This window comes from Danio rerio, chromosome 9 (genome assembly GCF_049306965.1).
Source record: "Danio rerio strain Tuebingen ecotype United States chromosome 9, GRCz12tu, whole genome shotgun sequence".
NCBI classification, from domain to species: Eukaryota; Metazoa; Chordata; class Actinopteri; order Cypriniformes; family Danionidae; genus Danio; species Danio rerio.
Window position 1 is genome coordinate 916236 of NC_133184.1, and position 21482 is coordinate 937717.

Here is a 21482-nt window from a genome sequence, read left to right on the forward strand (position 1 = left end):
GCTATGCTTCCACCCAAAGATGCCAATTAGACTTCAGACTAGACTAAAATTAGACGGGAATATCACATAAAACATTAGTGAATGAAGCAGCGTTTACATTCAATTAGTCAAAGACAACAAAATCATCACTTCCGGATAAACTTGCTCAAATATTGCTCAGAGAAGTGTCGTTTAGTGTGTTGGGATTTGCCACTGTGGTCTTTCTTCACCTCTAATAAAGCAGTAGCGCATCAGAAGACGAAAAGCAATGGACACGATGCGGTGGCTTTTGGAGGTGTGAGAAGCTCATAGCAGTATTATAAATGTAGCTATAACATTATAATATAAGGATATAGATAGATAGACAGACAGACAGACAGAAAGGCAGGCAGGCAGGCAGACAAGTAGGTAGGTAGGTAGACAGACAGACAGACATATAGATGGACGGACAGACGGACAGACAGTCAGACAGACAGACAGACAGTCAGACAGACAGACAGACAGACAGGCATACAGACATATAGATGGACGGAGGGACGGACAGACAGACAGACAGACAGACAGGTAGGCAGGCAGGCAGACAGGTAGGTAGGTAGGTAGGTAGGCAGACTGACAGACAGACATATAGATGGACGGACGGACGGACGGACAGACAGACAGACAGACAGACAGATAGATATTCAACTGGTTCATCTGACCTTTGACCCGCAGGAAACTGGGGCAGGGCTGTGAAACGGTCTCTCCAGCTTCTGCATGAGGCCAACAGTTCAGATCGTCCCATAATGCACTGCAGCCTGTTTGGAGGAGATGAAGGACAATAAGGAGCAAATCTGAAAAGCCAAAAGTCTTACATGCTCTACCCAAACACTAAAATCTGAAAATCCAGTGCATCTTTTGGATAAGTAATTGAAAATGGCATTTTGTCTTTATAAATTAAAATAATTAAAGCAAACATAAAGAAGACCTATTCTGCCTCTTTTCAAGATGTGAAATGCGTCTCTGATGTCTCTAGAGTGAATAATTCTTCTTCTAGCAGAATAATGAGCAAAGACCACGTCCACTTCTGGAGAGTGGGCAAGGAGTAAAAGCTCATTTGCATTTGAAGGGACACACAAAAAATGTGTGCTTTCGCTCACAACCAAATGGGGCAAATCTGAAAAGCTATATTAAATCATCTGGAGGGTTTGTCCAGCTGAAACTTCACAGACACATTGTGGGCGCACTGGAGATTTATAATACAGCTTGTGAAAAGCGGTGTAACAGATCGCCTTTAAATTACCAGCAGGTACTGTCTAAACGTATGTCTTAATGTCTATAAACAGAGCCTTCTGTATTTTACTACAAATACTATAGTAATTTATAGTATTATAGTACACGACAACGTATTAGCAATATGACTACAACATTCCAACGTCAAGCTTTTAAAACTGCTTTTAACTTGCAGGCAATATAAAAGCTTGCCTTGAAAACCAAACATGTTTATTAAGTAATATTTAAAAGCATTTAAAGTCAGCTGTACACATTTCGTACAGTACCAGCTAATAAGACCAAGTCCTGGCCTGTGTTGAAAAGTTCACTGGCAGTAGGTTGAAGATACAATGGGTCGGTCAGTAAAAACACCACATTCTATTCACAGATTTGGCCAGAGCAATGCATTTCTAAGAGGACAAATCTCAATCACACCACACAGCTGTAGACAACTGGGCTGCTGAACCTAAGTCTGCTTTTTTAGTGGAATACTCCTGCTACAATATATAAAAAAGTATTTTATAATAAATACTAGAGTGTTTTTGAGCCATACTACAGGAAAGTATTTCAATTAATCTGTTGTGGTGATTCTGCTGTTGCTATGGTTGCACAACAACTATAGTAATTTATCTGTTGTTGTGATTCTACAGTTGCTATAGTAAAACAACAACAATTAGTCTGTTGTGGTGATTCTACAGTTGCTATGGTAACACAACAACTACAGTAATTAATTTGTTGTGGTGATTCTACAGTTGCTATGGCAACACAACAACTACAGTAATTAGTCTTTTGTGGTGATTCTACAGTTTCTATGGTAACACAACAACTACAGTAATTAGTCTTTTGTGGTGATTCTACAGTTTCTATGGTAACACAACAACTACAGTAATTAGTCTGTTGTGATTCTACAGTTTCTATGGCAACACAAAAACTACAGTAATTAATCTGCTGTGGCGATTCTACAGTTGCTATGGCAACACAACAACTACAGTAATTAATCTGCTGTGGCGATTCTACAGTTGCTATGGCAACACAACAACTATTGTCATTATTCTGTTGTGGCGATTCTACAGTTGCTATGGTAACACAACAACTACAGTAATTAGTCTGTTGTGGTGATTCTACCGTTGCTATGGTAACACAACAACTATTGTCATTAATTTGTTGTGGTGATTCTACAGTTGCTATGGTAACAACCACTATAGTAATTAATCTGTTTTAGAGATTCTACATTTGCTATTGTAACAACAACTATAGTAATATAAACAAATGTAACAACTATAGGGTATATTATATTACAATACACCACAGTTTACTGTAGTAAAAACCAAAACGTATACTACAATATTTATTTTCGTTTATAAGATTACTGTAATACTACAGTATGCTGGAACATGCATTAACAAGGAGTTGTAAATACTGCAATATATAGAGTATAATATTATTTGCTATACTGCCCTGCAAAAGCAAGAGACCTTAACTTGCTAGAGTGTGTAATTGTAGAGTGACAATAACGATTTAATAATAAATAATTTAGACATTTTGATGTCAAATTAATTATAGTTAGGAGAACAGAAATCTGCCTATTAAAGAAAAGCAACCAAAATGGCTCAAAATACATATAAACGTGATAAATATTTTGCCTTTGCACAGCAGTTTATAATAATGGTTCAAAAACATTATAATATTTACTATTAATAGCTGACTCACAGTGACTAAAACACACACGAAACATTGAAACTCTCCGATTTCTGAATATATATTTTTCCACTGAGGCCAACACAGTGACATGTATATGTTATCAATTTAAATTGTGCAATTGTACAATACATGAATAAGTATATAATACATAAAAACTAGATATGTAAAATAATTAAACAACTGTATGAATACTCTATGCAAAAATAATACAAATAAATAATATTTAATAAATAATGTAAATGATTACGCATGTATTAAATAATATATTTAAAATACTCTAGAAATTAATAATAAAAATAAATGACTAAATTCATTAACAAAATAATAGTGATAATAATAACCTTAAATTATCTTGCTTTGGTTTTGTACTCTCTCTCTCTCTCTCTCTCTCTCTCTCTCTGTCTGAGGAGATCTGTACAGCATTATACTGCTATTGTGATTGGCTGTGTTGACAGGCCTGTATTGACTGTTTCCTGTGTACATAAAGGACGAGCGGTATTTTGAGAATCTCAGGCGCTGTTCACACTGACAGCTTTATTACTGGAGGCCCGAGAGTGGAAAACAGACAGAGGAACTTCCAGAAACCAGGTTATGCAACACACCTGTGGACTACACAGGAGTGTAGTATTCACTCCTTCCCTCCAAATCTTTGAGATTGATTCCAGATTTTGATTTCAAATCTTTAAGGATTTTCTTTTTGTTATTGTTGAACAAAAAAGAAGATATTCTGAAGAATACTGGAAACTTTTAGTAGGAAAAACAAATATGATAGAAGTCGACGGTTACCGATATCCAACATTTTTCAAAAGATCTTCTTTTGTTTTAATAGAAGAAAGAAACTCAAACAGGTTTGGAGCAAGTGAAGGATGAGTAAATGGTGGCAGAATTTAAATTTTTGGCGGATTTGTGTCTTTAAAATGACAATAATACCACTTATCACAATATTTTAATTACAATATATTGCACAACAGGCGGTTCATTCCGCAGTGGCGACCCCGGATTAATAAAAGGACTAAGCCAACAAGAAAATGAATGAATGAATATTGCACAACAAACATTAGTTATCCTGGCAAACCTACACACACGTGGGGTCTTTGCACTTGACCACTTACAGGGTGCATTTCAAATGCTCAAGTGGGTGTGAGGACCACAAGAGTGAGCATTAACACACACTATAATACACAGTGCAGTGGCCAGAGATCTGAACGCTGGTGAAATAACACAGACCTCAGCGCATACTCTTAACACTGAAGTACATCCTTTACAACACCAGATTAAAAATAGGGTTACACATTTCAAGAGCTAAAAATGAGCACGGACAGCTTTTGGCTGCATGAGATAGGAAACGGCTGAAAATATGCATCGGACATATCAGCAGGTGTTGTGTTTTTCATCATGCGTAACGGACAGTGTTGCGTCAATTATCATTCAACAGGTCTCGCTCAATGCAGCAAGTGTAATTGTTTTAGGTCTTGACCACACAATATTAACTGTGTGTAATAAACAAAATATTATGTAATTCTAAGTGTGAGGAGACACAGTGGCTCAGAGGTTAGCACTGTGGCCTCACAGCAAGAAGGTCACTGGTTTGAGTCCCGGCTGGGTCAGTTGGTGTTTCTGTGTGGAGTTTACATGTTCTCCTCATGTTGGTTTCCTCCGGGTGCTCCGGTTTCCCCTACAGTCCAAACACATGCGCTATAGGGGAACTGATCAACTAAACTGGCCGTATTGTATGAGTGTGTTGAAGGAAACTAAGCCGAAGAAAAATGAATGAATGAATGAATGTTGTGGAGTTAATGCAAGCCTTTCTGCAATGATGAGTCACACACAATGTCATTACAAAGTTCACACGCGTGCACATGCACACACACGCATACATATGTTTAACTTTGGGATGTTTTGCACAGCAAATGTGACAGGATGCACGGGTAATATCCACTGCTATATGGACATCTGTTATGTTAATGTGCAAAATAAACCTGATTTAACATCCACAAACTTGGATTGAAGTGTCTTCTTTTATAATTGTACTGACACGAGGCTGTGGAGATGAATTTATTACAAACATGAACTGTTTTAGAAATGTTTGAAACTTATTCTTGAGCTGCAGATGATCACAGAGAGCTGAACAGATCTTTTAATCCCGGTTGCTTTGCGCACGTCTTGTCCATAGACTGTAAAAGATATGGACGTAGTATCTGTGACGTCACCCATAGGTGCTAAAAAGAAGCTACCAGCAGGGCCAGAGCAAGCTGAACTGCCGCAAAGGACTATCACGCCGCCCTCAACCAGTGTTGCCAGATGTAGCCGATTTGTGACGGTCGCGGAGAGTCTACAGCTAATCAATCTGGCAGATTCTGCAGTGCATTACAGCTCTAAAGAACAACCCAAGCTCATTCTAGAAACGTAGCCCCGCGGACGTTTCTGGAGACCGCGATTTACGTGGCTGGAGGTACGTAAGGCCGCGTTTAGTTTTTTTTCGAGCGAACGCTGCGGGGCGGTGTGGCGCCGCTCCGCCCCTTCTCTTCGCGCTTGCCGGCCGACGGCTCGCCTCTGAGTGGAGGACTCTCCCGATGCAACCAGTTTGTCCGCTTAGCTCACAGCGTTGCGTCGGCGGAGCGGAGGCCCCGGAGGAGGACGAGGAGGAGCCGGCCGCGGGGACGATGACCGGGATCGAGTCCGGGGAACAGCGGTTCCGGAAATCAGGTAAGGCGAAAAACGGAATCCGAAAAATAAGGGCGAGAACGCGGCGGGATCCGAAAACGCGGTCGAAATCAAAGACGAGGGCTTTTGCTTTTTTTTTTTTTCTGAACGGCTTTTGCGAACCGTCGCTCGGGTTTAGGGAAGGAGGAGGAGGAGGAGGAGGAGGAAGAGGAGGGCGGCCGATCCGGCGGCTTTTCGCGCAAGCGCGAACGGCGCGCGCTCCCGAGAGGGGCCCGAGACGCGAAAAAGCACGCACAGCAGCCTCTCGCGGATCAGCGAAAACAAAAACCGCTCGAATATGTACCTCCCGGGACGTAAATCGCGGTCCGCAGAAACGTCCGCGGGGCTACGTTTCCACAATGAGCCCGGGTTGCTAAAGAATATTATAAATGATAAATGATCCGAAATAAAACAAATACATGTATAGAGATGGTATATAAGTATATAATTTCACTCAGCTGGGAAATGGAGGCCAAGTGAATGGTTTGTGAGCACAATTAAGTGCACACAGCATGCTATAGTATCTGATAATCGTAGGAAATAATCCCAAAAGGCGACGGACTGTGTAAAGCCACATAAAACAACAGAAAAATATGATGTATATGCCAAGTTCAGCAGCTAATCAGCCGGAATCAGATGAGGTGAAGTGACGGTGATCAGCGAGACCGAGCTGTCACTCAAGTGGCCACGCCCTTAATTATGCAGACTTAATATAACCTAATATAAAGTAACAGGATGAGTTATAAAACAATTCACCCCCTCACAGCTGTCATGAAGGGTAATATTAGCTATATGACCCAAAATCGTTCTTTGTACCAGGCTGTAAACATCTTTTTTCTGCTGTAAAGGCCATTTTAAAAGTGGGCTCAATAGAAATCGGCTCTATTATGGAGCCAGGACTAGCGGAATTTTGGTGAATTGAAGTTTCATTTACTTCCGTATTTGCTTCACGAGGAAAAGCACGAGGCTGCCGCTTGGGATTGTCTTGTGAATATGTTTATACGGGTTACTATGGAGACATATTAGTACGCGCCTGTCAATCAATTCAGTGTGCAAGGAAACCCCACTCCTACGTCACATTGCGGTCGGCCTTGAAATTGCAGAGATTCAGATCCAATTTTTACGTCAGAAACTTATTGTGTTTCTATCACTTCAATATGACTGTGGACGTACTATACTCCACACAGTCCAGTCCAAACAGCTTACAACAACAGCTTTAAAACTGAACCACAGCATGAAGACTTATAAAGCACATAAGCAGACTTTACTGACTAAATCTGTTAACAGCAAAGTTTATGATGTGCATTTTTTATTATTGGATAAAAAGTGTGTTTATCCTACTCAAATTTTTTATCGTGTCATTTCCATTAAGCATTTTAATACGCAATACTCCAACATGCATTTAAAAATAGGTGCATGGAAACACAGCCGCTGCTTATTTATGTGCATGAACTTATCTCAACTTTAAGAAGTAGCTGGACACGTCCACATTGCACCAGTGCTGCAATCATAAATCATCAACTCTAATTGATTCTCATTGTCCTCCAAAGCACTATATGACTAAACAGAGCTTCAGATATGATAATACTCTCACCGAAACACACACACACACACTTACACTCACATTACAGTGTATCCTGAGTGCTGCCAGCATTAGAGCAGTAATTGTGTGTGTACTCACTGCGCCGGAGGGCGTTATATATCCATAATCCGATAAGGGTTGTGATTTATGGAATATGGATAATGGAGGCCGTTGTCTAAACTTCCCCCCTGATATCGCATTACACCTCTTAGGAACACACATAAACACTCATCACTGTGTTTGTCCACAAAAACGACAAGTATAAAGGGGGAATTAGGTGTCTTGATGTGTGTGTGTGTGTGTGGAAAACACTCTGGGACGTATCGAAAATAGCTGCCCTCCATATGAACTCAATCTGCTCATTAGGTGTGTGTGTGTGTGTGTGTGTGTGTAGTGGCTCGCCTGTGTGTGTGGAGCTGCTCTCTGTCCGGTTCTCCTGTTTGATGATGTTGTGGCAGGTTTCCTCCTCTTGGAGAAGCAGGACATCTAGATCACATTCTGGAGGAACGGCACACACCTTCACACACACACACACACACACACACACACACACACACACACACACACACACACACACACACACACACGATTTGTGTTTTTTATAATATGCAAAAAACAAACATTAAATTATTATTATAATATTAATATGAGTATTATATGATAATTAGATAATGATATGACAATAATATTGATTATTTTATGATAAATATATGAATATACCCCAACCCACTCCTTAACCCATCCATACTCTAATTGGATTTGCATTGTAATTCTTAAATACAGGCTAAAAAGTTTTTATTTTTGATTAGTGCTGGGCAAAAATTTATCCTGATTATTCATTTTCTTGTCGGCTTAGTCCCTTTATTAATGCAGGGTCGCCACAGCGGAATGAACCGCCAACTTATCCGGGACGTTTTCACGCAGTGGATGCCCATCCAGCTGCAACCCATCCCTGGGAAATTATCCTGATTAATCACATCCAAAATAAATGTTTGTTTTGACATAATTTAAGTGTGTGTGCTGTGAATATTTCTTATGTTATGTGTTTAAATGATCATATTTATATTATATTTATATTATTATATTATATTATTGTTATTTTATATATACACACGTGCATGCATATATTTGAGAAACTTTTTATATTTAGATATGAAATATGTGCGCATAATGTGATACAAACTAAATGTAAATTTAAACATATTATTATACATATATACGTTTTATATTGGGGACGTCACAGTGGGTGACACGATCGCCTCACAGCAAGAACGTCGCTGGTTTGAGTCTCGGCTGGGTCAGTTGGCATTTCTGTGTGGAGTTTGCATGTTCTCTGTCCATAAAACTGTTCGTAGTATATGAGTTTGTGTGTATGGATGTTTCCCAGTGATGGGTTGCAGCTGGAAGGGCATCCACTGTGTAAAACATGCTGGATAAATTGGCAGTTCATTCCACGGTGGCGACCGCTGATTAATAAAGGGACTAAGCCAAAAAAATAAATTAAAGAATGAGTATTATACAACAATATTACTAAAATTACTGAAACTGTATAAATATTTATTTACACACACTTGCAGAACTAAATAAATAGTCTCGATGATAAGTTTAAAATCTGCATATAGCAGAAATGTAAATTACAAGTGTCAATTGCATCGTACAAAAAAACAAAAAAAAAACAAAAACAAACATAGAATAAAAAAAAAACATCATAAATATAGATGTTTTGGGAGTGTGTTCCCTACTTGTATTTGTCATCAAATGACAGGAAAGATTGCCAGATTGCATAACATTTCTGGCATGACTCTTAAAGTGAGTTACAGGTTGTTGTTTTTTTATCTCCATAGGTGTAATGTATTTTATACAGTAAAAATTTTTATTAAATTGATATATTTATCATTTGAAGCAATTATTAGAATATTATTAAATTATTATTAAATAAATACTAAATGCAGAGTTTTAACATTCTAACATTCTAACTCCATTAGAATTTATCAGACAAAATAGCTTTACGAAAACAAATCCAGCAAAGATTTGGATTGTGTTGAAAAAGTTAATTAGCCTAACCTTTGTATAACAATTTATACATAAACAAAAATTGCCAAGACATTTCCGATGTTAGCAGCTTTTTTTGTATTGATTTTGATATTTCTTCTGTCAAACTGTTGAAGAGCACAATATCTGAGATTGTATTAATATTAGAACCGTTTTTAATTCCCCCGATAGTCTATAAAATCCCTGAATGTACCGGTTCTGTTGACTATATTTTTTGTATTTTGTATTTAACTAACTAAATAACCGTTAAAGCATGAATAACCGTCGTATCATTTAAAACATTAACTTCCCGCGCACGATTAAAACAACAGCTCTGAACTCACCTGAGAACAGACGCGAAGGATAAAAGCCGCGACAGCTAGCCGTTGTGAAAAGGCAGAAATCTTCATTTACAAATCTTCTGGAAGCAGAACTCGATGTAAATATGGTAAAGTGACTGTTTTACTGGTGTAAAAGTGTCCGGGCGCTCGGTCTCTGTGGAGGAAAGTTTCATCTCCTCCTGCCGCGCAAACCGCTGAACCTCCCGCGACTGAAGAAGAAGAAGAAGATCCTCATCTCAGAAAAGAAGAAACCTCAGGAAACAACATCTCCGTGAGTCTCAGGTGTGTGTCTCCCAGCACAGCCTCTCTCTCTCTCTCTCTCTCTCTCTCTCTCTCTCTCTCTCTCTCTCACACACACACACACACACACACACACACACACACACACACACACTCGCTGGAGGAAAATATGATCGCATCATCAGAAAAAAAAACTCCTGTAAGTGCACTTTAACAGCGACACAGTTGGGTCACGGTGTAAATATACGTTTAGTCTGCATTTTCTGAAACTACTAAACTGACATGAATAATTACTTAAAGTAAACACTAATCTTGTTGAATCATACAATAGTAAAGTGTATTATACTGTACTGAGGTAAACTGTTTTTTAAATTCGCAAATTCAGACTTTTCTTTTACAAAGTATTCTTTGAAAACCCAAAATAATATTATCAGCCAATGATTGCCCATGTTGTTTTGAAGTCATACTTCAAAATATGGGATATTCAAAGTAGCGCTTAGCAAGTGTGGTAATATGAAAACAATTTTACCTCAATTTATTCTGTAGCCTACATATTACAGTATTTACAAATTGTTAATAAGGAATGCTCCAACAGCATTAACTGATGAACTGATAAGCTGTAATAAATACTGCAGTATACTTTAGTCTTTACTATTGTAAAGTGTTGTGTATTTTAGTATATTAGAAAACTACAATGTAGAGGTCCGGAATCTACGTCACGGCGAGTTGCTGTCAGCCATGTTTGTAGAAAAACACGTCAGTGCTCAATGTAAACAAAAAAGGATAATCAAAATCAAATACTATTACTATAACGCCACAATGCCGTTTTATCGTAATATCTTTCGCTAAACGACACACAAACACTCCGAAAAAAAAAAAAAACCTTTATTCAACTCAAGCTCATTCTGAAAACGTAGGATGTTTCTGGAGGCCGCGATTTATGTGGCCGGAGGTACGTATGGCCGCATTTCGTTTTTTCAAGCGAACGCCACATTAGTGAAAGGCGTTCGAGATGCAAAAAAGCGCACACAGCAACCTCTCGCGGATTCCCGAAAACAAAAACTGCACAAATATGTACCTCCCGGGACGTATTTTGTGGTCTCCAGAAACGCCCGCAGGGCTACGTTTCCAGAATGAGCTTGGGATTTTTCCTCTATTTGCTGGGTGCCATCATGCATTCACAATGGTATGAGCCATCATGGGGGATATTTTAGTCATTTTCTTGTCGGCTTAGTCCCTTTATTAATTTGGTATCGCCACAGAGGAATGAACCGCCAACTTATCCTGCACATTGTTAGGTAGTGGATGCCCCTCCAGCTCCAACCCATCTCTGGGAAACATCCACACACACACACACACCACGGACAATTTAGCCTACCCAATTCACCTATACCGCATGTCTTTGGACTGTGGGGAAAACCAAAGCATCTGGAGGAAACCCACGCAAACGCAGGGAGAACATGCAAACTCCACACAGAAACGCCAACTGAAACGAGGTTTGAACCAGCGACCCAGCGACATTCTTGCTGTGAGGCGACAGCACTACCTACTGCGCCACTGCGTCGCCATGAAGGATCATGTTTATATTTATTTTAACTTATTATTACAATTATTATTATTATTATGATTTCATTCACTAATTTTCCTTCAGCTTGGTCCGTTTATTCATCAGGAGTTCTCTATTCCAGCATATGTTTGACACAGCCAGATATACAGGATGATGCACGCGGGATTAGCCTGTCACTGGTAATGAAATATAATGATATATAAATAGGACTCATAAAACAGTTCGTTTCAGTCCATATATTAAATAGACAGGTTAACAGCATTATCATATCTCTCTGCTTTCGTCTGTGTTTCTTCCAGTCAGACTGACACACTCTGGGGTTTTTTATATGTCAACAGGAGGCAACAAGTCTTCATTGAATCATTCACTCTGTAGTGTTTGTTTTGACATTTTTTTGCATCTGCTGCGTTTGGATTGGCTCAGTGTGTTGCTTCAACTACAATATTAGCCACGCCCCTTATTTACCAAGAAAAAGGAAGAGAAAGCCCCGCCCCCTTCGTTTCAGTTGGAAGTACATCGACATGCTGAAATAAAAGTCATCGCAGCTTCTGATTTACAAAGATGCATACACATTTTATTATGTGCAGATACTAACACAATCTCATGGCAATTCGTAACTTTTTTAATTTAGTGGCTAATTCGTATGAATTCGTATGATCTAATTCGTACAATTCAAGGCTGATTTATACTTCTGCTTTGACGTGCACATCAAAAAATGTAACTGTACGTCGCAACGACGCGTAGCGCAAGCTCTGTGATTGGTCGACTTGGTATCGCTGACAAGTCTGGGCGGGACTGAGAGCCGCATGAATGATGTGAGCCTGATGGAGCGATTGTTTACAAGTGTGGAGTCCTGTGAAGAAGCTCCGGATGGAAAGTTTTGTTTTGTGTTTACCTCATAGTTAAAGTTGTTGCACGTCCGCCGGTTCCTGCCTCAAAATGAGCGAGTTTGAGCTACTTGTATATCCCGGAAGTGTTCAGGAAAAGCAAAACAACAGCGAAGAAACTCGACACGGAGGAGCATTAACACCTCACTGCCAACTAGTGTTTTGGAAGTGTTAATGCAGACCCACAGAGACAGCGCGCAGAAGTATAAATGCACAGCTACACGCGTTGCATGCGCCGTGGGTTACGCCGGTCACCTGGCGCAGAAGTATAAACCAGGCTTTAGTACGATTTGCTCATCCCCCAATGACGGTTGGGTTTAGGGGTGGGGTTAGGTGCTACGCCCCTTATAAAATCGTACAACAGAACTCGTACAAATTCGTACGAATTAGCCACTAAACTGGCAAAACGTAAAATACTTACGTTTTCTCGTGAGATCAGGCTGGTACATACATGTATATGGATCAAGGGAGATACATTTATACAGTTTGAGAAACTTGCTGTCTTGAATTCCTTTATATATCAGTTTTCAATACAATTTGAGAAAAAGTACAAACGTTTCTGTGGCTCATTAGCTGTCACGATTGCTAGGCGATGAGATCAGTTGCTGTTGTGTCTCTGTGGATTATTGCCGTTTTGACTGATTAAAGATTAACTTTTACCTTCATCTCCATGCACTTGTGTTCTGTACAGCAGCCAAGCGTTACGGTTTTGCTCTGAATATCAGCAGATATACAGTGCTACACTGTGAAGTGTCCTCTTTATCTTTGGCTCATTTCAGCAGTATTTCCTGTCCTACAGGAAGTGCTGAGTTTGATTGAAAACACTGAGGCTGCGTCCCAATTCACCTGCTTATACTACATAAAAATGATGTATGCCTCAAGGTTGGACGTGTTGTGTGTTCAGAGATGCTCTTCTGCAGAGCTCGGTTGTAACGAGTGCTTATTTGAGTTACTGTTGCCTTTCTATCAGCTGGAACCAGTCTGGCCATTCTCCTCTGACCTCTGGCCTCATCAGCAAGGCATTTGCGCCCACAGAACTGCCGCTCACTGGATATTTCCTCTTTGTCGGAGCATTCTCAGTAAACCCTAGAGATGGTTGTGCATTAAAATCCCAGTAGATCAGCAGTTTCTGAAATACTCAGAGCAGCCCGTCTGGCACCAACAACCATGCCATGGTTAGAGTCACTTGAATCCCCTTTCTTTCCCATTCTGATGCTCGCTTTGAACTGCAGCAGATCGTCTTGACCATGTCTACACCAATGACTGTAAAAAATATGGACGACGCGACAGCCCCTTTTCCCATTGAACGCCTTGAGGGCAAAACGCCTGCTTGACGGGCACAAACTGTCGCAAAAGACTGCTGAAATTGGAGCCTTGACATGCGCAGAAGGACTGTCTGATGGAGCCAGAGGAGGAGCCGCGAAAATGAGCGGAGTCGAGCTTCCAACCAAACGCTTTATGCAAAATCAACCACGCCCCCCGAACTGCTCAGCATGCGTTTGCTGTCATATCAACACAAATGGATGTAATAACGTTAACAAATATGAGGGTTTTATATATTTAATCGCGCAAGCTCCGGGCCGCAGCGCATATCCTACTCGCGGCGTCGCGGGCTGATTCCGGCTCGCATGCGGCAGCGCCGGCTCGCTCGGCCGCCGCGTCTGGCTCGATTGACTCGGGCTGGAATCGGACGGGCAGTGAGTCCAGGCATCCGGAGTAGGTCCAGCAGAGGTAGTCAGTCTGAGCTCTGAGGGGTAAGTCTCCGGCAGGCGAGAATCTAGCCGGAACTGGCCCGAGTGTATTTTGCTATCTGGGTGGTTAGGCGTGTATCAGCAAACTAATAACGCCCGAAAAAAGCCCTGACCTTAGCGAATAAACAGTGTTCCACCAGATCATGTGTGTCAGAAACTGTAGTTTACTGCTGAACTCATGTTGTCATGGTAAAATAACACAGAAATCGAGTAATAACACTTCAGTATCCTGCCGAAGCTCAGACGCGCTGCTTTGAGAAACTGTCAATCACGATGACACGCCCAGCATTAAATTACTGCTAAAAACAAACTGATTACAAAAATGAAGATCTGCACCTATTTCAGCACAATAATCAGTGCCTTAATCGACCAGAACCATCTTTCGGGACATTTTATTGCAAGTGTAATACATTTTTTTATTTGGGCTCAAGTCTCCTTCATTAACACGGAGGAGGCGGGCTTTATGACTTGTACTGCAGCCAGCCCCCAGGGGGCGATCTAACGGCCGAGACCTTCACTCAAACGCAGGATTGCGGCACACTTGGTCTACACGCCTAAATGCATGTTGCTGCCATGTGATTGGCTCATTAGAGACCTGCGTTAACGAGCAGTTGAACAGGTGTACCTAATAAATTGGCCGGCGAGTGTATATCTACTAAATGTGAATTTTGGAGCGCTCTAGTTTACAGATAACCATAAAACTAACATTACCGACATCCAAAAAAAATGTATTGAATATTCACAGGACATTTAAACAACCAATGAATCCAAGATTCCCTGTCCTGTGTTGGGGAAGTGGAGAGTTTCACACATGTAAGCAGATTGAGATGAAGCCTCATTTCTCCACACAGCTTTATTGACGGTTCTGCTTGTGGTTTAGAGAAACAGTGGATCTCGCTGATGGCTGTGAGCTGTGTGTCTGCGCCGGCTGATCTTTCACATGCCTTATTTGGACATTCAGACACGTTTGCAGCATATTCTGATGTGAAGGTGTTGATGTGAGCTCCAATAAGAGGCGCTCTGACTGTAAGATGTAGGACAACAGGATGCTCTCGAGCGGCTCGGTTGGGTTTGGTGGAAGGAGAGGATCACCTGCTGGTTTCAGTGTCATGTATGTTTCCCAGGTCAGGCGCACACCCACACACACACAGACACACACACATACAGAGAGAGACACAAACACGCACACACACACACACACACACACAGAGAGAGACACAAACACAAACCCACACAGATACACAAACGCACACTCATAAACACACAGACAGGCACAAACACGCACACACACACACACACACACACACACACACACACACACACACACACACACACACACACACACACACACACACACATACACAGACATAAACACACATAGATACACAAACACACACATATACACACAGACACAGACCTGCACTCATACAAACACACACTCACACACACTCTCACAGACACACACAGATATACCCACACACACACAGATACATAAACACACACTCATAAACACAAACACACATGGATACACACACATACACAAACACGCACACAGATACACAAACACACACTCATAAACACACAGATAAACACAGACAGACACACACACACACACACATAAACACACACACACAAGCACACATAGATACACAAACAAACACACAGACAGGCAGACACACACACACACACCCATATACTCACAGATACAGACCTTCACTCATACACACACTCTCACATAGACACACTCTCACAACCACACACATAGATACACACACACACAGACATACACACACATATACATAAACACACACCCATAAACGCACACACAAGCACACATAGATATACACATACACAAAAACACACTCATAAACACACATAGATACACACACACACACACACTGAGACATAAACACACACAAACACACAGACAGGCAGACACACACACTCATACTGTATACACACATACACACTAACTCTCACAGACACACACACAAACACAGATAAACACGCTCACAGACACAGATCTACACTCATACACACACTCACAAAGACAGACATACACACTCACACACTCTGACACACAAACACGCAGACACAAACCCCCCACACACATTCATACACACACTCCCCTGGACTCAAACAAACACACAGACCCACTCACACACAAACACAGGCAGACACACACACTCATACTGTATACACACATACACACTAACTCTCACAGACACACACACTCACACTCATATACACACACAAACTCTCACAGACACGCACACAGACACAGACCTACAGTCATACACACACTCTCACAAAGACAAACTCACACAGGCACACACTCATACACACACAAAATCTCTCACAGACAAACACTCACACACACAAACAAGGCGACCCAACCCCCCACACACACTCATACACACTCTCTCCCAGACTCAAACCAACACACAAACCCTCTTTCACACACATACACACATTTTCAACACACACATATCTCTCTCTTATACACACATCTCTCTCTCACACACACACACATTCACAGGCACACACACCAACTCTTTCTCACACAAACACACACTACTGTACACAAGTAGAAGAACTCTGCATAACTCACTTACACACACACACACACACACACACACACACACACACACACATCTCTTACACAGTCACACATTCTCTACCACAGAAACACACTCACTCTCTATCACACACACACACACAGAGGTGGTGAGCATGCGGAAGTGTGCAGGTGAATGTGTGTGTTCTTGTGTGAACGGCTGTGCTATCTCTCTCTCTCTCTCTCTGCGTGATCAATGAGCTCTGTTTATTGAGCTGATAACGAGACGATTCTCAGCAGACGAGAGTGTGCCTGTGTGAACTCAGCTATTCCACCCTGGACACAGAGAGATGTGTAATACTGCGGTGATACTGACTGCGCGTGTGAACAACAGTAATCCAGCAGGGTCAACACCTCCGGCCTGTGAACAACGCCTCCTCTGATCACCAGTACTCAGTGCTGGAAAGAGTCCAGAAAATTGATACTCGAGTTAAGAAGCAATACTTGCCTTAAAATGTTGTGCGAGTAAAATCTGTAGCCCTTTCAAAAGTATTGAAGAGTAGTGAGTATTACGCAGTAAATAGCTGACGCATGTAATTTGTGGATGTGTGTAAACGTAACATTCTGTAGTGCATCTAGCGATTGCCCAGCAGGAACACAACGTCATCAGACGCTAGTATTAGGTTAGATTTAGATTGTGATGTCAGGTGACCAGAATTCAATGTCTTGTCTGCGTCTAAGGACAACGTTATTTTAATGTCCAATAATGAGGTCAAATAATGTTGATATTTGGTTGATTTTAGGTTGTGTTAGAAAGTGACCAAAATCCAACGTTGAGCCAACATCTTAAGCCAGCGTCATATTGACGTCAAACACTGACATTTATTCATCAGGTATGGCAACCAAAATCCAACGTCTGATACACGTTATAGTGGTAACGTCCACACAACGTCAAGCTGTAACATCATTAGACGTTGGTATTTGGTTGATTTTAGGTTGTGTTAGAAAGTAACCAAAATCCAACGTTAAGCCAACATCTTAACCCAACATCATATTGACGTCAAATACTGACATTTATTCGTCATGTATGGCAACCGAAATCCAACATCCGATATACGTCATAGTGGTAACGTCCACACAACGTCAAGCTGTAACATCATTAGACGTTGATATTTGGTTGATTTTAGGTTGGACATTGATTTTAAGTTGGGTTGTAGCATTTTTTTTAGCAATAAATAAACACCATAAAAACAATTCTTGCTGTTTTATATTTTCGCAACACAGGCTCATTCTGAAAACGTAGCCCTATATACATTTCTGGAGATTGTGAATTATGTAGCCAGAGGTACGTATGTCTGCATTTCATCTTTATACAAACAATATGGAGTGGCATGACAACATTCCTTTTTGCACTTAACAGCTGACTGCTTACCTCTGGCTTTCCTGCTGTTTGTCCAGTGGCTCGACGCATATGTCGGTGAACTTGAGACTCAGAGAGGAGTTGACCACGTTGACGGGGTTCGTGTCTGGCAAAGAGCAGTTCCAGAAAGTGGGTAAGACAAAAATTTAAGCCAAAAAGTAAAATAAACAAGTAAAAAACAGGGTGAAAATGTGGTAAAAATAAGTTTGGTAAAAATCAGGCGAGTGCTTTTTTTATTCTGGATTGCTTTTGAAAACACTGTCGGTTGGGTTTAGGGAAGGGGGTGGGAGGGTCAATTGGTGCTTTTGAAAACACTGTCGGTTGGGTTTAGGGAAGGGGGTGGGCGGGTCAATTGGTGCTTTTGAAAACACTGTCGGTTGGGTTTAGGGAAGGGGGTGGGAGGGTCAATTGGTGCTTTTGAAAACACTGTTGGTTGGGTTTAGGGAAGGAGGCGGGCGCTGGTCAGACGGTGCTTTTGAAAACACTGTTGGTTGGGTTTAGGGAAGGGGGTGGGAGGGTCAATTGGTGCTTTTGAAAAAACTGTCGGTTTGGGTTTAGGGAAGGGGCGGGCGCTGGTCAGTCAGTGCTTTTGAAAACACTGTTGGTTGGGTTTAGGGAAGGGAGTGGGCGGGTCAACTGGTAATTTTGAAAACACTGTCAGTTGGGTTTAGGGAAGGGGCTGGACAGGTCAATCGATGATTTTGAAAACACTATCGGTTGGGTTTAGGGAAGGGGGTAGGCGGGTCAGTCGATCGGTCAGCCAGTCAGTCGACATCGGCCTCTGGTAAATTTACGTGAGAACAGCAGGCATGAATGGCACTCACGAGAGAAATGTGAGATGTGAAAAAGCGTACACAGCGCCCTCTAGTGGATTCACAAAAATGCAAAAATACATAGCTCCTGGGATGTATTTGACGCTCTCCAGAAATGTATATGGCAGAACGGTTTCAGAATGAGCCTGGGTTGAATTTTTGAGTTGATCCAAATGGACTTTTCTAGTCATCCCAACTTACATCAGTCAAACTGACTAAAAATATTCAATTAAAACTTCCTTATTGTAGAAATAACTAAAGTAACTTATTCTACTTCAACTAAACTTTAAGTAACTTATTAAAATAAGTTAAAGCAACATATAAACAAGTAAACACATGAACTGTCATGACTGTCAGGGGTCGCTCAGTGGATGAACCGCCAACTATTTTATGTTTACACAGCAGATGCCCTTCCAGCTGCAACCCATACACACTCATTCACACACACACACACACACACACACACGCACACACACACACACACACACACACACTCATAATTATTTGTCATGTGAAATTTTAATCCTTTTTAATATTTCCCTATTTCTGTTTAACGAAGAGCAGATTTTCTTCAACGCATTTCTAATCATTACAGTTTTAATAACTCATTTCTAATAACTCTTTTCTTTTATCTTTGCCATGTTTGCCTCTCGTAATATTTGACTAGATATTTTTCAAGACACTAGTGTTCAGCTTATGAATACAGCATGAACATAGTTCCATAAATCCCCTAAAATCTAAACTATTGAACTAATGTAGACCCGAATAATTGCATTGGTTTTTCATAGAAATCATCTCAACTTATAATGTGCTGCCATCTATTGGTGAAATAATAAATCCTTCAGGAAAATATCCTAATAAACATGAGTGGAATACTGTATTTTATTCATTCATTCATTTTCCTACAGCTTAGTCCCTTTATTTATCAGGGGTGGTCACAGCAGAATGAACCACCAACTATTCCAGCATCTTCCCTGTTTATTGGATATTTTCTATGTTTAATTACATTTAAAATGCAAGACAATATACATATTTTACAGTCCTCAACAACATGAATTAGGTTAGTTGAAGTTGTCTAACGGGCCTCACGGTGGTGCAGTGGATAGCACGATTGCCTCACAGCAAGAAGGTCACTGGTTTGAGCCTTGGCTGGGTCAGTTGGCGTTTCTGAGTTTGCATGTTCTCCCTGTGTTGGTGTGGGTTTCCTGCGGGTGCTCCGCTTTCCCCCACAGTCCAAACACATGCGCTATAGGGGAGTTGAGTAAGCTAAAATTGTCCGTGGTGTATGAGTGTGTATGGATGTTTTCCAGTGATGGGTTGCAGCTAGAAGGGCATTCGCTGCATAAAACATGTGCTGGATAAGTTGGTGGTTCATTCTGCTGTGGTGACCCCTGATTAATGAAGGGACTAAGCCGAAAAGAAAATTAATAATTTTGTCTAATTTTCACACTGTTTTCATTTTATTTTTAATTAAAACTTTTAATTATTTTGATGTGTTTTGACAATGTGTTTTTGTATTTTTTTAAATTAATTTACTTTTCAGTCTTTGTTATATTCTACTCAAACATTAAACTTAAAAACTATCTGAAATAAAATACACTTTATGACAGCAAATTCATGAAATAAAGTGTTGAATAATGAACATTTAATTACCCATTAGTTTATTTGCCACAATGTACTAATGTAGCTAATAGAAAATGGCTATTTTACTTAAAAAATAGTCAGCTTCGTAAAATTATACACCGATATGAAGCTACAGCACTGTCAATATAATGAAACATATTATTAATTTAGTTCAATGCAAAATGTGCTTTATTGGCATGACTGCTAATGATACAATACTGTCAAAGCTTGAAATATGTGGACAAATATAAAAACAGAATAACAATAACATGTCAAAATAAAAGAATCGTCTTCCGATTCAGCCTGTGTTTCCTTCCGTTACCGACAACCGGCCGGTTTTGACTCAAGCGGAAGCTCGGCTTGCCTCTGCCCGGTGTCGAGGGCGCGGTTTCGGGCAGCCAAGCGGCTATTGGCCACCGCAAAGATCCGTTAACCAACTATACGGAAGCCGAGATGGAAGTTCGTGAGTGAATCGTGTAGTGAGTCGGATCTTTTAAACGATGTTTTGAACATAATGTACAACAACTTGGCAATATCAGTACACCCTTACTTTACAGGTAAAGAAAACAGGTGCAGATAAAGAACAAATAAAATGTTGCATAAAATACTGTCAAGTAAAATGATTTACATAACTAAATCCTAAAAAACAAAAAGGATAAAAAATGTTTTTTTAAATAAACAAATAAATGAAAAGAACTAGGGGTTTTCCTGTCATTTATATATCTATTTTTTTTTTATCAAAGATAAAAGACTAATTGCACTTTTTGTTTTCATTCTCTTAAGACAGTGTTTCTCAAACTTTTTTCACCAAGTACCACCTCAGAAAAAATGGTCTCTCCAAGTACCACCATAATGACTGGTATTGAAAAACACAGTAGGCCTAATTAAGCAGCTACAGCTCTGGACAGTTCACAAACGTGGCTGATTATTGCTTATTATTATGAATATTTATTATTGTCAGCCACTTTAAACATAATAAATAGTTTAAATAATAACACACAGGTAAAAAAAAAAGATAAATAAAACGTCCACGTTTAAAT

General features: G+C 40.4%; 2 protein-coding genes across 3 annotated transcripts in view; one reads left to right on the forward strand and one right to left on the reverse strand.

Annotated features, from left to right (window-relative positions):
• The window catches only part of sctr (secretin receptor), a 25593-nt gene extending 15715 nt beyond the window's left edge, over positions 1 to 9878 (reverse strand). The window contains 3 exon segments of the mRNA NM_001256639.1: positions 678 to 773; positions 7616 to 7730; positions 9589 to 9878. Of these exon segments, the coding sequence (NP_001243568.1) occupies positions 678 to 773; positions 7616 to 7730; positions 9589 to 9654 (277 nt within the window). The 5' untranslated portion in view covers positions 9655 to 9878.
• Positions 9136 to 21482, forward strand: part of rap2aa (RAP2A, member of RAS oncogene family a) — a 23116-nt gene continuing 10769 nt past the window's right edge. The window contains exons 1-4 of one of the 2 annotated variants that reach the window (XM_073912389.1): positions 9136 to 9867; positions 14911 to 15154; positions 17872 to 17932; positions 18008 to 18140. In XM_073912389.1, the coding sequence (XP_073768490.1) occupies positions 15077 to 15154; positions 17872 to 17932; positions 18008 to 18140 (272 nt within the window). In that variant the 5' untranslated portion in view covers positions 9136 to 9867; positions 14911 to 15076. Of the gene's footprint in view, positions 9868 to 14687; positions 14844 to 14910; positions 15155 to 17871; positions 17933 to 18007; positions 18141 to 21482 lie in introns of those variants that run through there. The other variant, XM_073912390.1, reaches the window with a different exon arrangement.